This window comes from Gobio gobio (genome assembly GCF_949357685.1).
Source record: "Gobio gobio genome assembly, chromosome: 13".
Classification (NCBI taxonomy): domain Eukaryota; kingdom Metazoa; phylum Chordata; class Actinopteri; order Cypriniformes; family Gobionidae; genus Gobio; species Gobio gobio.
Window position 1 is genome coordinate 48,202,899 of NC_137106.1, and position 17,350 is coordinate 48,220,248.

General features: G+C 41.8%; 1 protein-coding gene across 1 annotated transcript in view; it reads right to left on the reverse strand.

Annotated features, from left to right (window-relative positions):
- Positions 1 to 17,350, reverse strand: part of LOC307136039 (uncharacterized protein) — a gene marked incomplete at both ends in the record, with an annotated part of 141,752 nt that overhangs the window by 92,367 nt on the left and 32,035 nt on the right. Inside the window, 14 exons of the mRNA XM_079832785.1 lie at positions 2,099 to 2,171; positions 2,252 to 2,399; positions 2,469 to 2,661; positions 2,748 to 2,905; positions 2,989 to 3,086; positions 3,158 to 3,345; positions 3,422 to 3,526; positions 12,514 to 12,586; positions 12,667 to 12,814; positions 12,884 to 13,076; positions 13,163 to 13,320; positions 13,401 to 13,498; positions 13,570 to 13,757; positions 13,834 to 13,938. Coding sequence (XP_079688911.1) covers positions 2,099 to 2,171; positions 2,252 to 2,399; positions 2,469 to 2,661; positions 2,748 to 2,905; positions 2,989 to 3,086; positions 3,158 to 3,345; positions 3,422 to 3,526; positions 12,514 to 12,586; positions 12,667 to 12,814; positions 12,884 to 13,076; positions 13,163 to 13,320; positions 13,401 to 13,498; positions 13,570 to 13,757; positions 13,834 to 13,938 — 1,926 coding nt within the window. The remainder of the gene's footprint in view (positions 1 to 2,098; positions 2,172 to 2,251; positions 2,400 to 2,468; positions 2,662 to 2,747; positions 2,906 to 2,988; positions 3,087 to 3,157; positions 3,346 to 3,421; positions 3,527 to 12,513; positions 12,587 to 12,666; positions 12,815 to 12,883; positions 13,077 to 13,162; positions 13,321 to 13,400; positions 13,499 to 13,569; positions 13,758 to 13,833; positions 13,939 to 17,350) is intronic.

Genomic DNA, 17,350 nt, shown 5'->3' on the forward strand with positions numbered 1-17,350 from the left:
TACCATTATTGTCTCCATGTAAACTACAAAAACATGAATTTGTGAAAACTGTGACATCATGCGCATGCATATTGCGTCTTTAGTCTATAGGCACGTAGTGTTTCTTTGCCAAGTGTCATCGCCATCTACTGGATTCTCTGCAGGGATTCTCCTAGAGATTTAATCAGATCAACATCATATTTGCACAGTCTAATCTAAAGGCCTTGGTGATGTTAAATTGCGAAGATCTTGAGTTTTCCCTGACGGTCGTGTCAGTGGCGGCCTCACAAAGTTCGATGGTTCGCAATAAAACAGGAAGTTGTTGTAACTCGGGCATACAATTTCCGATCTGCCCCAAACTTCACATGTTTGATAAGAGTCCTGACCTGAAGACATCTACATGCCAATATTCAGTTACAGTCATAGCGCCACCTGCGGGCAACAGGAAATGCCTTGTTTTACATTGTGATTAACTCCTCATTGAGATTTAACTATAACATCATCATATTTGGTCATCATATCAGGCCTTGGTGATGTTAAATTGTGACAAAGGCCTGACAAAGTCTGATGTTTCGCCATGACACAGGAAGCTGTTGTAAGTCAGGCATACAATGTCCGATCTGCCCCAAACTTCAGATGTTTGATAAGAGTCCTAGCCTGAAGACATCTACATATGAGTTTCAGAATTAGGCATGGCAAAATGGCTCGATAGCGCCACCTACAACATTTCAACAAAGTGCCCCTCCCACTACGTTTCACATACAGGTATGAAATTCGGTACACACATGTAACAGCCCAATACCTACAAAAAATCTCCTGGTACAAAATCAACGACACAGAGGGAAGATAGGGAGGGAAGGGCATGAAAAAGTTAATTGAAACAGTCATTCATTTTTGTCCACTTGCCCTCAGCTTCTTATTCTTTAACATCAGCAGTTTATGCAACTGGCCACAGACCTACGTTTTCTCAAATTTTCCACCAAAATGTCTCTAGGAAAAATGTGTGATACAAAGAGCAAGAAGAGTTAACAGGACGAAGACTTAAGGATGGGGCACTAAAAATGGACAAATATAATAGTAGACCCCATTTTGAAATGTTTATTTCACAAACCTAATTCACCAACAGTTAGCTCTTCAAACCAGTTAAATAGAATTAAAATGGGATGCATTTCCTTGATGCCATGGATTGCCTTCCACATTCTGTTTTTAATGGTGCAACAAGCACAGACAGTTAAACAAAGTAGCTTATTGCCCAAATCTACAGAAGCGACATGGTTTAGACCAGTTAACGTCACACTCTGGAGACGGTTTATAGACCCCTTTCATGAGTAAGGTTAAAAGCAACACAAAAAAAACAGGACAAGTTTAAAACATTTTAGAACCCATTTACACCTGTATTTAGCATAGTCCACTTGTGATTGGACTGATAAACGCTTTAGTACCAGGTGTAAACAGGCCCGCAGACAGCAACTCCGGTGTGACACACCAGTTAAGGGACTAAACCAGCTTTTATTAAAGCACCAGTCTACTTTTCAATAAACATTGGGGCTAGCCTAAAGAAAAAAGGCTGGTCACAATTTGGGATTTAAAAAAAATAAATAAGACAATGCAGGTTGATACTGATTTCGTTGCAGATGCAATGCTGTACTTGCACGACTTCAGGGGCTTTCAAATAGCATTACCAAAAAACAGAGGGACTTGGCATGCTTGAATAGCAATACAAGCAGTTATGTTAGTCCAGCCATAAAGCCACAAGTTAGAGAGCAAAACAGCAACTTGGCAAATAGGTCAGGTTTGGGCAGAAACTTGGCTTGTTTAGTTCAAGACAAGCATAACCTTGAAGCAAAAAAGGGAACTCCTGTTTAGTAGTGTAGCCCAATAAATCAAACTGAGAACAGTCATGAAAAATCAATACCAAAGAGACAGTGGAGTTAAGAAGTTTATTAAAACTACTAAAGTCACATGACCAGGGTAACTTCTCCACTAGACACCACAGTTTGCCCACTAGAGATGGTCTTGACGTTAGCATCTCTTCCTGGAAAAGAAAATGGTAGAATGGTGAGGCATTTAAAAACCAAATTCTCATGGTTCCTGAAGTCAGTTTACAACAAGCACTCACTTTTCCTAGTGCAGCTTTGCTCACAGGAGCCAGAAGAGGGATGGCACACTGCTGTACTACAGTGGATGAAGATCTAACAGAGGGGGGAAAGGGATAAGCCACAGAAAGAAAAACACCTAATATTAAGGATTCAGGTAAGGCTGCAGAGCATACGGTTTCCTGTAGAGGAGCCAGTGATGCTGGATCCACAAATGTGAACATCTTCACAACAAAGCGCTTGTAGTGGGTTGGGAACTGAAGACCAGAAGATCCAGCCACCGGAACCAATGAGGTCAGGTAACGGTCATCCTGGTAAGGGCATCTGAAAGGTAAAGAGGCAGTCAGAAGTGCCTTACAGCACACTAGATGGATAAAGACTGGCCTTACTCACCCATCGACCAGAAGGTCCCACTGGGGTAGACTGAGTGGACTGGGGGTTGATGTCGCCCAGCAATGTCCAAGCATTAGGACAATGTTGGGGTCGGTCCTCTCCAAAATGCGCACCTCAACATACACAGGCTCCCGCAGGACTTTTGTGACGGGATAATCAGCATCACCGTAGTAGGACGTGTATGCCTCATCCCCTGAGGAAGAAAACCAGCGTTTAACCAGAAACTGCTGCAATCTGGATTTTTAGAAAATACTTGTGCATACTTGGACAGACACTTACCTTCTGCACAGCCTTTGGTGACACATTGACCATTTGCCAGTCTAAGCTCCACCCTGAGGGGTCCAGAAGCCGCTACTGGTGGAGGTGCAGGAACAGTGTTGACCTCCACAACCAGAGCTTCCACAGAAGTAGCAGAGTACCTACACTGGAAGAGGAGCCTAGACAACAAATAGTGAGCTTGTAGCCTTTGTCAAGGATTCATATTTTTTCTAATTAAAAAAAACAACAACAAAAAACCTACTCAAAATGGCTGTCCCTTGTGATGGAACCAAGTGGTCCGACACCCACTTCATACGAGGAGGTCATTCGGTTCTCATACACCACATATCCACCGTCCTCCTGCAAATAATAACTGTTGGCATCCAGGCCATTCTAAGCCATGCAGAACAGAACCACAAGCAGCTACTCACCATCATGCTTGTGCCACATGCAGTGACAGGGAACTGGTATATAGCAAAGGAAGGTGTGGATCCCACAGGACTGCAAGGTGGGTCGTTTCCACCCAGGAGACGGACTGAATCCAGGCTCAAGCGAGGTAGTGTAACATCTCTTGCCACCACTACCACAAACTGACCATCTCTTATACACTGGACAGTCACTGGAACAAGGTACAAGAGCAGGTTATTACTGAGGAGTGGTTTAACATGAAAACCTTAACATTGACTCACTCTTACCTGCCTTCCCATAGAAACACTGCTGTCCATTAAAGCAGCAGTTGATAGCGTCACACTCAGCACCACTGATACCAGGTGGGCCACATTGGATCTGCTCATAATCAGCTACAGCACATTTGTCAAGGGGCTCTGCCTGCGCCACTGGCTGCTTAGACTGAACCTGCTGAGGAAACTTTTGACTAGCTTGTTGTTGAACCTGCTGAGGAAACTGTTGACTAGCTTGTTGTTGAACCTGCTGAGGAAACTGTTGACTAGCTTGTTGTTGAACCTGCTGAGGAAACTGTTGACTAGCTTGTTGTTGAAACTGCTGGGGAAACTGTTGACTAGCTTGTTGTTGAACCTGCTGAGGAAACTGTTGACTAGCTTGTTGTTGAACCTGCTGAGGAAACTGATGACTAGCTTGTTGTTGAACCTGCTGAGGAAACTGATGACTAGCTTGTTGTTGAACCTTCTGAGGAAACTGTTGACTAGCTTGTTGTTGAACCTTCTGAGGAAACTGTTGACTAGCTTGTTGTTGAACCTTCTGAGGAAACTGTTGACTAGGTAGCTGTTGAACCTTCTGAGGAAACTTTTGACTAGCTTGTTGTTGAACCTTCTGAGGAAACTGTTGACTAGCTAGCTGTTGAACCTTCTGAGGAAACTGTTGACTAGCTTGTTGTTGAACCTTCTGAGGAAACTGTTGACTAGCTAGCTGTTGAACCTTCTGAGGAAACTGTTGACTAGCTTGTTGTTGAACCCGCTGGTCAATTTGCTTTAACATCAGAGGATTCTGGGGCAGATTACTCCACTGTGGAACAGCATGACAAAAAGTACAAAACCACACACAAAGTGCCAGAGATTGAACAGCACACCAGCTTCCTGCCATTGTTCAACAACTAGTCACACTGTTGAGATGATGCCCTTTGGTCTTTTTGTATTCTACAGATTTTGGCTAATTAACAATGATCCCTCCCTCTTCATTAAGAGTCATGATTCTCCAGACTTGCCCAAATGGGAGTTTATGCTACCAGAAAATTCTCATCAAAATCATACGCATGTGATGTAGGGGAGTGCGGGGCACAAACTAACGCGGGGTTATGCCAAGTTCACACTGCCCGATTTTAGCCCCGATTTTGACTCGCCGACAGGTTTTGGGAAATCGCAGACAAATGGCTGAAATCATAGGCAAATCGGTGCTTGTGCACGCGAGTGACAATCACGCAGTGTGAATGATCAAAGACGCGATCAGAGAGAATCGCCGATGAGTCGCCGACGCTCGCGAGATATTTGGCATGCTAAATATCTGGACCTGTCGGCGATTCAAACTCCTGCTGTGTGAAATGAGTTCTGACTGAAAAATACATCTGCGATGACCGACAGCCAATGAGAGAGCAAGATACAGGGCAGCGGGAGGTTCGGGGAGGAGTTATAGACCAGAATATCCGTATTTTTAATATATATATATATATATATATTTACAGTTATATCAAGCAGAAACAAAGCACAAACATTTGCTTGACCAGCCGCAGCAGCAGCACACTGCAAAATTATTTATTTACCTCAAACTCTCTTTGCAGAACACAATCCTTGCTCCCCAACCATTTCCTCCACCATAATCTTTTTTCTTTTTCTCCTTTTTGCTGCAAATCAGCGCACAGACAATTTGGATAGCAAGTTTCTGAACTGCAGTCTATATTTTTAATAACAATTCCAGTCTGGCGCAAGAACTCCGGTCTGACGCACGTGTGATCTCGCGTTGTTTCCTTCTCACTTCTTGCGTATGTTTGCTTGTGAAACGTAGTTCGCGGACGGGACAGAGCTGTCGGCGATTTTTCCTTTTGTACAGTCATGCAGTGTGAAACCCTCTGTCGCCGATCCATCGTGCAGTGTGAACACAGCAGTGACTGAATGCTGGCCCAGGTAGTCATGCAGTGTGAAAAGAACTTGTGATCCGACGAGTTTGAAAATCGTGCAGTCTGAACTAGGCTTTAGTTGTAACACACATGGTTTAACACTTTCCACACATGCCAGGATGACGAAACTTAGAAACTTAGTGTATTTACTAGTTGCCATATCAACATTATTTAGAGAAAAAATAGCGGCAAAATTAAATAATCTTTGGAAGATATTACTGAACATTTATTTAACCATGGCAAAAAGTAAATTTCTTACTTAAGTTTATTTTTCATCTCTGTTTTTTGTGTTTATTTAAAACAAGACAAATCTGATATTATTTGAATCTTATATCTGTTATTTAACAGTTGAGATTGTTCTTTAATGTTGATCTAACAGCAGAAGACATGAGCCACGGTTTAAATCCCAGTTGCGCAGGTGGGGTGCGTTGTAACACTGCATTACAATGAGCCCCTATTAGAACTACGCTATTATATTCTATACTTTTATGAATTCTTTTGAGAAAAGGGTGAATAATGACAGAGTCAATGATCAGAAATTATTCATTATCATTATGTTTTTAACTATGCTGTTTAGCTGTATGTAGCCAAAAATCTGTATAATTTTAATCATTACAAATTAAAAAGTTAATAATTGTATTTTATTGACAAAATATTTTAGTTTGTCTTGTATTTTTTGTTATTATATCAGGTAACATTTTAAGCTGTCATTTGGTCATGTTACAATGTGCCCCACCCATGGGGCATGTTGTCACATTTCACTTCCATTCTTTCGGGGTAAATCAAGAAAAAAAGTATACACAGTATTAATGAAACAAAACCACATAATTGTACTAGACATGTGGGGAATTAATGTGAGAAAAAATAAATACTCTGAACCCCAAGTGAATTTACACAAACTGAGACAGTCAAAAAGCGTTAGGTTGTGCCCTGCTCTCCCCTATATTTAATCCAATTAGTCAGATTTGTCATATTGAAGACAAATAAAAAGGTTCATGCTCAGGTTTGCTACTGGAGCTTGCCCAAAGTACTTTGGGTAGATGTTTGGTGCATTCCGCTTTGCTTGTAGACATGCAGAAATATTAACTAGCATTACTACTTTTACAATATCTTTATATGGCAGAAATAGTAATAGTCTGTAGTTCCAAATTTAGCAACACACTCACAAACCTCCCTAAGCACTTCCCCTTGGGGCAATCCCTGTCGCCAGTTTGAAGTGTTCCACAAGTGGACAAGAGAGGTTTATGTGGACAGACCCTCGACTCCTTGATTATGACAGAGGGGACGAATCTACTCATATATACTTTAATTACAAAATAAATGTAACTGTAATCAGTTACTGAGAAAAAAATGTGTAATTAAATTACAGTTACTTATGAAAATGTTAATTATTACAAAGGGGGTTACATCTGAATATTTTCGGTAAAAAGCTAGGATATGTTGAATAATATTAATTGGTTGTTTTGCCTGTGCAGGATGCCTCTTGCCATTTACAGTGGGGGTTTTTTAATATACAATTGCTAGGACCCATTTCTCAATACTTAGGACACTTTTTCAAAACTCTTCACACAGTTCTCCTAACAAACTTTCAGCTCGGCGCAGCAGATAATTTCACATTCAAAATGCACTAAAACTACCAAAACACAATTCTTTCCCCTAGCAAAGGTTTTCAACCAACACACACTTTGTCAATCCCCAAACGGACGAGGCGTTTATACTTGACGCACTCGCCGTTGTACTATTCTGTGAAACGACAGAGGGCGACTCGGAGTAATTGTTCTAGAAACCATCAGGAAACCGCAGTGAGAGAAGTAGAAGAATGTAGCTACACAGGTGACCATATTTATTTTAATAAACTTCACCAAAAAAAAAAAACACACTACAAAAGAATCGTGTAAAACTCAGTAAACCTTGATTGCTAATCATTAATCCGGTGTATGCTTTCGATTTACCCCAAAAGAAAGTGAAATATGACAGCCTGCCCCATAGGTGGGGCACATTAACATGACAGCTTGAGGTTCAGATACAATAAAAACAAGACAAACTAAGTCAAAATACAAATTAACTTTCAAATAAAATAATGCCATTTAATCATTAAAACTATACTGACAAACAGTTATACAGAAGTTAAAAACCATAACTTCTGAACATTGACTGTTATTCTTTCCTCAATAGAATAGTTCTAATAGGGGCACATTGTAACGGTTACAACATGCCCCACCTGTGCAACTGGGATTTAAACCCGTCTAGTATCTTCTGCTGGTTAGAGCAGCATTAGAACTCTCAACTGTTAAACAGATTGGTCTTATTTTCAATAAACGTTTTGTTAAATGTTCAGTGAGCGCGTCCAAATAATTATTAATTGGTGCAGTTTCACTAAATAATGTTGATATGGCAACTAGTAAATACATTAGGTTTCATCATCCCGGCATGTGTGGAAAGTTAAACTGTTACAACTAGCCCCGCGTCAGGTTGTGCACCGCTCCCCACACTAACCTTGAGAAGTTTAAATTCCATACGGAGAAAAATAACAACTTCTGTACCTCTGCAAGTCACATAGCATGCAGCCATAGGGTTTCAGACTAATTGGGACTTGCAAAGGTACAGTCAGTTCCACCACATTTGCAGAATAAGGCACTCTTTCCAGGTCAAAAGCAGTTAAACCAGACATGAAGCAAAGTGAAAAGTCAGATACAAGCAAGGATTGATGTCAGTTTTATTGAGAAACTTTCTTTTGCCCTTGAACAATTACAGGACCAAGTGTTGCCTTGCCTTCCCACTGTACACCTAGAGAGAAGAAAGAGCAAAGTTAGGAGCACTTAAAACATCAAAAGCAAGCTTAAAGCAAGAGCTACCGACCTCCATAAGGAGAAGCAGCAATTCCACCATCAGGACCACATGTTGAGTCACAGCAACCACAAACTTGGTCATTTCCATCAGCAGCAAACCACCTGCAACAAGACAAAGCACTTTCAACATGAGCAAAGAAATTAAATAATAATAATATAATAAGTGCAACGTACCCATTGGCAAAGGAACAGGATTTGCGCTGAGCGTCACTGGGTGCAGAAGCAATAGTTGCCTTCAGAACACATGTTATGTAGATCTACAAGGGATGACAGACAAGTCAGAAAACCAAAGCAGATGGGAAGAGAAGTCAAATTAACTCTTGTGGTACATACAGATGGACTGGTGCTCTCCTGGAACATGAATGCCTCCAGCTGGAACTGGATCTTGTCAACCTGGGACCGAGGCATGAAGCGGGAGCTGGAAGCTGTAGCCTTGGCATCCACAAAGCACCTGACGACAAAGTCACCACAAAGAGCAACTCATGAATGTTTAAAAAGAGCAAACAAAACAGTCCTATAACATCAAGAGCCATGACCTTACCCATGATTCTCAATGAAGGAATATCTCGGAAGGGAGTTCACGTCAGGCACTTGAGTGGCCACACAGCTGTCCACAAACACACGCAGAGGCACATGATTGTACTGCTTCACAGATGCCTCGATGTTAATAACACCACCCAGGAAATAGGAGTATGAAGGCCTCTGGTAGGACCAATCGTCTACAAAAGAGAAGGAACACCCTAGGAAGAGCCACATTTGCAAGGTCGAAGGTCCAAAGAAAGTGCACTTACCCAGCATGAGCTTCAGGGAGAACATCAAGACTTCTTCACCAACCTTGGTTGAGGCATAAGGGACCCATGTTGGCCTCAAGGCATCACTGCTTACATTGTGTAGCCTGTGGTTCATGAAAGTACCCATTAAATGGTCTCCCAGTTGCACAAGCAGTGAAAGTCACAGAGGTCACTTACCTTTGATAGTGGCATTGAACGCCAACAATTGCACCATCGGCCCGGGTAATCGGAGTACCTGCAAGAGCCTCAGGGGTGTAGGTAAGAGAGAAGGTGTAGACAAGCTCATCCTCATTCATCTGTAAGAGATTGTAGTTAAAACATCAGTTCCTCATCAAGGTGTAATCATTATTATGAATGAGAGAAAGTGCATTGTGCAATACGGTGGACAAACACTTAAAGCAGGAGAAAACAACTGCAGAGCTTAAAACATGCATTGGTATGAACGGGCCTTAAGAAATGTTATGCCAGCTGCCCTGGCAATGCAAATACAACAGCAGTGTGAACGGACGGTCCTTGAGGAGGACTTTGGATATCCTCAATTTGAACAAACAACCAATTAAGATTTAGGAGTTCTTACCATCTGCACACTGTTGCAGTCCTGTAATTCATACTCAAAGATGAGCACCCTAGACTCAGAGTCCTGACCAACAACAGAACATCCACCTAGAGACAGACCAGTTGGCTGGATCAACTGACCATTGCTAAACAAGTCCTGCTGGACTTCTACAAGAACCCGGTTCTCTCCGCATTGAACCGCTACGCTGCTGGGAGTCACGGGTTGCCTCAACTGGAAGTCCACCGCCAACTCGCTCTGCACCTCGGGAACAACGGGATACCTCCAATCCAAAGGCTTCACTGGACCCTGCAACAGCTGCTTCTCCTGAAGGCCAAAAGGCTCCTGTGCAAGGCCTCGGGAGGCAGGACCCAAAGGACTCTGAAATGGAGAAGCCACTTGCAAAGGATTCCAGAGTTCTGGAGCAGAAAAGGCAGGACTTCTGAAATCTGGATCTGATTTTGGCCCCATGCTTCTTGGACTTTGACTGTGCATCAAACTTCCCCATGCATCAGGCAGATCAAACACAACAATCACAACCACCACTAACACACCTTTCAGAAGCCCCATCCTAGCAAACTTTGACACAAATGCCACAACACACACCAGTGCTTGGCCTAGCCATTTTGTACAGCTTTGAATGAAGGTGGCTCATCCCCTTTTAGTTTAATTGATTGCCTTTGATTCTCCTCTGGACCTGTAGAGTTTATATGCATCTCTGGGACCCACAGCTCTGCACAATTTGTATGTCTCTCTTATCTGACAAATTGAGGGGGACATTTACATGACACCATTTTCAAATAAAACTTTAAATGCATTGTGTTCATTTACACAACAACAGTGCTTTGTGGCCCTTAAAAATGCAAACTTTTAAAAACAGGGTTTCAAAGTTCAAGTTTTTGAAAATGATACCATTATTGTCTCCATGTAAACTACAAAAACATGAATTTGTGAAAACTGTGACATCATGCGCATGCATATTGCGTCTTTAGTCTATAGGCACGTAGTGTTTCTTTGCCAAGTGTCATCGCCATCTACTGGATTCTCTGCAGGGATTCTCCTAGAGATTTAATCAGATCAACATCATATTTGCACAGTCTAATCTAAAGGCCTTGGTGATGTTAAATTGCGAAGATCTTGAGTTTTCCCTGACGGTCGTGTCAGTGGCGGCCTCACAAAGTTCGATGGTTCGCAATAAAACAGGAAGTTGTTGTAACTCGGGCATACAATTTCCGATCTGCCCCAAACTTCACATGTTTGATAAGAGTCCTGACCTGAAGACATCTACATGCCAATATTCAGTTACAGTCATAGCGCCACCTGCGGGCAACAGGAAATGCCTTGTTTTACATTGTGATTAACTCCTCATTGAGATTTAACTATAACATCATCATATTTGGTCATCATATCAGGCCTTGGTGATGTTAAATTGTGACAAAGGCCTGACAAAGTCTGATGTTTCGCCATGACACAGGAAGCTGTTGTAAGTCAGGCATACAATGTCCGATCTGCCCCAAACTTCAGATGTTTGATAAGAGTCCTAGCCTGAAGACATCTACATATGAGTTTCAGAATTAGGCATGGCAAAATGGCTCGATAGCGCCACCTACAACATTTCAACAAAGTGCCCCTCCCACTACGTTTCACATACAGGTATGAAATTCGGTACACACATGTAACAGCCCAATACCTACAAAAAATCTCCTGGTACAAAATCAACGACACAGAGGGAAGATAGGGAGGGAAGGGCATGAAAAAGTTAATTGAAACAGTCATTCATTTTTGTCCACTTGCCCTCAGCTTCTTATTCTTTAACATCAGCAGTTTATGCAACTGGCCACAGACCTACGTTTTCTCAAATTTTCCACCAAAATGTCTCTAGGAAAAATGTGTGATACAAAGAGCAAGAAGAGTTAACAGGACGAAGACTTAAGGATGGGGCACTAAAAATGGACAAATATAATAGTAGACCCCATTTTGAAATGTTTATTTCACAAACCTAATTCACCAACAGTTAGCTCTTCAAACCAGTTAAATAGAATTAAAATGGGATGCATTTCCTTGATGCCATGGATTGCCTTCCACATTCTGTTTTTAATGGTGCAACAAGCACAGACAGTTAAACAAAGTAGCTTATTGCCCAAATCTACAGAAGCGACATGGTTTAGACCAGTTAACGTCACACTCTGGAGACGGTTTATAGACCCCTTTCATGAGTAAGGTTAAAAGCAACACAAAAAAAACAGGACAAGTTTAAAACATTTTAGAACCCATTTACACCTGTATTTAGCATAGTCCACTTGTGATTGGACTGATAAACGCTTTAGTACCAGGTGTAAACAGGCCCGCAGACAGCAACTCCGGTGTGACACACCAGTTAAGGGACTAAACCAGCTTTTATTAAAGCACCAGTCTACTTTTCAATAAACATTGGGGCTAGCCTAAAGAAAAAAGGCTGGTCACAATTTGGGATTTAAAAAAAATAAATAAGACAATGCAGGTTGATACTGATTTCGTTGCAGATGCAATGCTGTACTTGCACGACTTCAGGGGCTTTCAAATAGCATTACCAAAAAACAGAGGGACTTGGCATGCTTGAATAGCAATACAAGCAGTTATGTTAGTCCAGCCATAAAGCCACAAGTTAGAGAGCAAAACAGCAACTTGGCAAATAGGTCAGGTTTGGGCAGAAACTTGGCTTGTTTAGTTCAAGACAAGCATAACCTTGAAGCAAAAAAGGGAACTCCTGTTTAGTAGTGTAGCCCAATAAATCAAACTGAGAACAGTCATGAAAAATCAATACCAAAGAGACAGTGGAGTTAAGAAGTTTATTAAAACTACTAAAGTCACATGACCAGGGTAACTTCTCCACTAGACACCACAGTTTGCCCACTAGAGATGGTCTTGACGTTAGCATCTCTTCCTGGAAAAGAAAATGGTAGAATGGTGAGGCATTTAAAAACCAAATTCTCATGGTTCCTGAAGTCAGTTTACAACAAGCACTCACTTTTCCTAGTGCAGCTTTGCTCACAGGAGCCAGAAGAGGGATGGCACACTGCTGTACTACAGTGGATGAAGATCTAACAGAGGGGGGAAAGGGATAAGCCACAGAAAGAAAAACACCTAATATTAAGGATTCAGGTAAGGCTGCAGAGCATACGGTTTCCTGTAGAGGAGCCAGTGATGCTGGATCCACAAATGTGAACATCTTCACAACAAAGCGCTTGTAGTGGGTTGGGAACTGAAGACCAGAAGATCCAGCCACCGGAACCAATGAGGTCAGGTAACGGTCATCCTGGTAAGGGCATCTGAAAGGTAAAGAGGCAGTCAGAAGTGCCTTACAGCACACTAGATGGATAAAGACTGGCCTTACTCACCCATCGACCAGAAGGTCCCACTGGGGTAGACTGAGTGGACTGGGGGTTGATGTCGCCCAGCAATGTCCAAGCATTAGGACAATGTTGGGGTCGGTCCTCTCCAAAATGCGCACCTCAACATACACAGGCTCCCGCAGGACTTTTGTGACGGGATAATCAGCATCACCGTAGTAGGACGTGTATGCCTCATCCCCTGAGGAAGAAAACCAGCGTTTAACCAGAAACTGCTGCAATCTGGATTTTTAGAAAATACTTGTGCATACTTGGACAGACACTTACCTTCTGCACAGCCTTTGGTGACACATTGACCATTTGCCAGTCTAAGCTCCACCCTGAGGGGTCCAGAAGCCGCTACTGGTGGAGGTGCAGGAACAGTGTTGACCTCCACAACCAGAGCTTCCACAGAAGTAGCAGAGTACCTACACTGGAAGAGGAGCCTAGACAACAAATAGTGAGCTTGTAGCCTTTGTCAAGGATTCATATTTTTTCTAATTAAAAAAAACAACAAAAAACCTACTCAAAATGGCTGTCCCTTGTGATGGAACCAAGTGGTCCGACACCCACTTCATACGAGGAGGTCATTCGGTTCTCATACACCACATATCCACCGTCCTCCTGCAAATAATAACTGTTGGCATCCAGGCCATTCTAAGCCATGCAGAACAGAACCACAAGCAGCTACTCACCATCATGCTTGTGCCACATGCAGTGACAGGGAACTGGTATATAGCAAAGGAAGGTGTGGATCCCACAGGACTGCAAGGTGGGTCGTTTCCACCCAGGAGACGGACTGAATCCAGGCTCAAGCGAGGTAGTGTAACATCTCTTGCCACCACTACCACAAACTGACCATCTCTTATACACTGGACAGTCACTGGAACAAGGTACAAGAGCAGGTTATTACTGAGGAGTGGTTTAACATGAAAACCTTAACATTGACTCACTCTTACCTGCCTTCCCATAGAAACACTGCTGTCCATTAAAGCAGCAGTTGATAGCGTCACACTCAGCACCACTGATACCAGGTGGGCCACATTGGATCTGCTCATAATCAGCTACAGCACATTTGTCAAGGGGCTCTGCCTGCGCCACTGGCTGCTTAGACTGAACCTGCTGAGGAAACTTTTGACTAGCTTGTTGTTGAACCTGCTGAGGAAACTGTTGACTAGCTTGTTGTTGAAACTGCTGGGGAAACTGTTGACTAGCTTGTTGTTGAACCTGCTGAGGAAACTGTTGACTAGCTTGTTGTTGAACCTGCTGAGGAAACTGATGACTAGCTTGTTGTTGAACCTGCTGAGGAAACTGATGACTAGCTTGTTGTTGAACCTTCTGAGGAAACTGTTGACTAGCTTGTTGTTGAACCTTCTGAGGAAACTGTTGACTAGGTAGCTGTTGAACCTTCTGAGGAAACTTTTGACTAGCTTGTTGTTGAACCTTCTGAGGAAACTGTTGACTAGCTAGCTGTTGAACCTTCTGAGGAAACTGTTGACTAGCTTGTTGTTGAACCTTCTGAGGAAACTGTTGACTAGCTAGCTGTTGAACCTTCTGAGGAAACTGTTGACTAGCTTGTTGTTGAACCCGCTGGTCAATTTGCTTTAACATCAGAGGATTCTGTGGCAGATTACTCCACTGTGGAACAGCATGACAAAAAGTACAAAACCACACACAAAGTGCCAGAGATTGAACAGCACACCAGCTTCCTGCCATTGTTCAACAACTAGTCACACTGTTGAGATGATGCCCTTTGGTCTTTTTGTATTCTACAGATTTTGGCTAATTAACAATGATCCCTCCCTCTTCATTAAGAGTCATGATTCTCCAGACTTGCCCAAATGGGAGTTTATGCTACCAGAAAATTCTCATCAAAATCATACGCATGTGATGTAGGGGAGTGCGGGGCACAAACTAACGCGGGGTTATGCCAAGTTCACACTGCCCGATTTTAGCCCCGATTTTGACTCGCCGACAGGTTTTGGGAAATCGCAGACAAATGGCTGAAATCATAGGCAAATCGGTGCTTGTGCACGCGAGTGACAATCACGCAGTGTGAATGATCAAAGACGCGATCAGAGAGAATCGCCGATGAGTCGCCGACGCTCGCGAGATATTTGGCATGCTAAATATCTGGACCTGTCGGCGATTCAAACTCCTGCTGTGTGAAATGAGTTCTGACTGAAAAATACATCTGCGATGACCGACAGCCAATGAGAGAGCAAGATACAGGGCAGCGGGAGGTTCGGGGAGGAGTTATAGACCAGAATATCCGTATTTTTAATATATATATATATATATATTTACAGTTATATCAAGCAGAAACAAAGCACAAACATTTGCTTGACCAGCCGCAGCAGCAGCACACTGCAAAATTATTTATTTACCTCAAACTCTCTTTGCAGAACACAATCCTTGCTCCCCAACCATTTCCTCCACCATAATCTTTTTTCTTTTTCTCCTTTTTGCTGCAAATCAGCGCACAGACAATTTGGATAGCAAGTTTCTGAACTGCAGTCTATATTTTTAATAACAATTCCAGTCTGGCGCAAGAACTCCGGTCTGACGCACGTGTGATCTCGCGTTGTTTCCTTCTCACTTCTTGCGTATGTTTGCTTGTGAAACGTAGTTCGCGGACGGGACAGAGCTGTCGGCGATTTTTCCTTTTGTACAGTCATGCAGTGTGAAACCCTCTGTCGCCGATCCATCGTGCAGTGTGAACACAGCAGTGACTGAATGCTGGCCCAGGTAGTCATGCAGTGTGAAAAGAACTTGTGATCCGACGAGTTTGAAAATCGTGCAGTCTGAACTAGGCTTTAGTTGTAACACACATGGTTTAACACTTTCCACACATGCCAGGATGACGAAACTTAGAAACTTAGTGTATTTACTAGTTGCCATATCAACATTATTTAGAGAAAAAATAGCGGCAAAATTAAATAATCTTTGGAAGATATTACTGAACATTTATTTAACCATGGCAAAAAGTAAATTTCTTACTTAAGTTTATTTTTCATCTCTGTTTTTTGTGTTTATTTAAAACAAGACAAATCTGATATTATTTGAATCTTATATCTGTTATTTAACAGTTGAGATTGTTCTTTAATGTTGATCTAACAGCAGAAGACATGAGCCACGGTTTAAATCCCAGTTGCGCAGGTGGGGTGCGTTGTAACACTGCATTACAATGAGCCCCTATTAGAACTACGCTATTATATTCTATACTTTTATGAATTCTTTTGAGAAAAGGGTGAATAATGACAGAGTCAATGATCAGAAATTATTCATTATCATTATGTTTTTAACTATGCTGTTTAGCTGTATGTAGCCAAAAATCTGTATAATTTTAATCATTACAAATTAAAAAGTTAATAATTGTATTTTATTGACAAAATATTTTAGTTTGTCTTGTATTTTTTGTTATTATATCAGGTAACATTTTAAGCTGTCATTTGGTCATGTTACAATGTGCCCCACCCATGGGGCATGTTGTCACATTTCACTTCCATTCTTTCGGGGTAAATCAAGAAAAAAAGTATACACAGTATTAATGAAACAAAACCACATAATTGTACTAGACATGTGGGGAATTAATGTGAGAAAAAATAAATACTCTGAACCCCAAGTGAATTTACACAAACTGAGACAGTCAAAAAGCGTTAGGTTGTGCCCTGCTCTCCCCTATATTTAATCCAATTAGTCAGATTTGTCATATTGAAGACAAATAAAAAGGTTCATGCTCAGGTTTGCTACTGGAGCTTGCCCAAAGTACTTTGGGTAGATGTTTGGTGCATTCCGCTTTGCTTGTAGACATGCAGAAATATTAACTAGCATTACTACTTTTACAATATCTTTATATGGCAGAAATAGTAATAGTCTGTAGTTCCAAATTTAGCAACACACTCACAAACCTCCCTAAGCACTTCCCCTTGGGGCAATCCCTGTCGCCAGTTTGAAGTGTTCCACAAGTGGACAAGAGAGGTTTATGTGGACAGACCCTCGACTCCTTGATTATGACAGAGGGGACGAATCTACTCATATATACTTTAATTACAAAATAAATGTAACTGTAATCAGTTACTGAGAAAAAAATGTGTAATTAAATTACAGTTACTTATGAAAATGTTAATTATTACAAAGGGGGTTACATCTGAATATTTTCGGTAAAAAGCTAGGATATGTTGAATAATATTAATTGGTTGTTTTGCCTGTGCAGGATGCCTCTTGCCATTTACAGTGGGGGTTTTTTAATATACAATTGCTAGGACCCATTTCTCAATACTTAGGACACTTTTTCAAAACTCTTCACACAGTTCTCCTAACAAACTTTCAGCTCGGCGCAGCAGATAATTTCACATTCAAAATGCACTAAAACTACCAAAACACAATTCTTTCCCCTAGCAAAGGTTTTCAACCAACACACACTTTGTCAATCCCCAAACGGACGAGGCGTTTATACTTGACGCACTCGCCGTT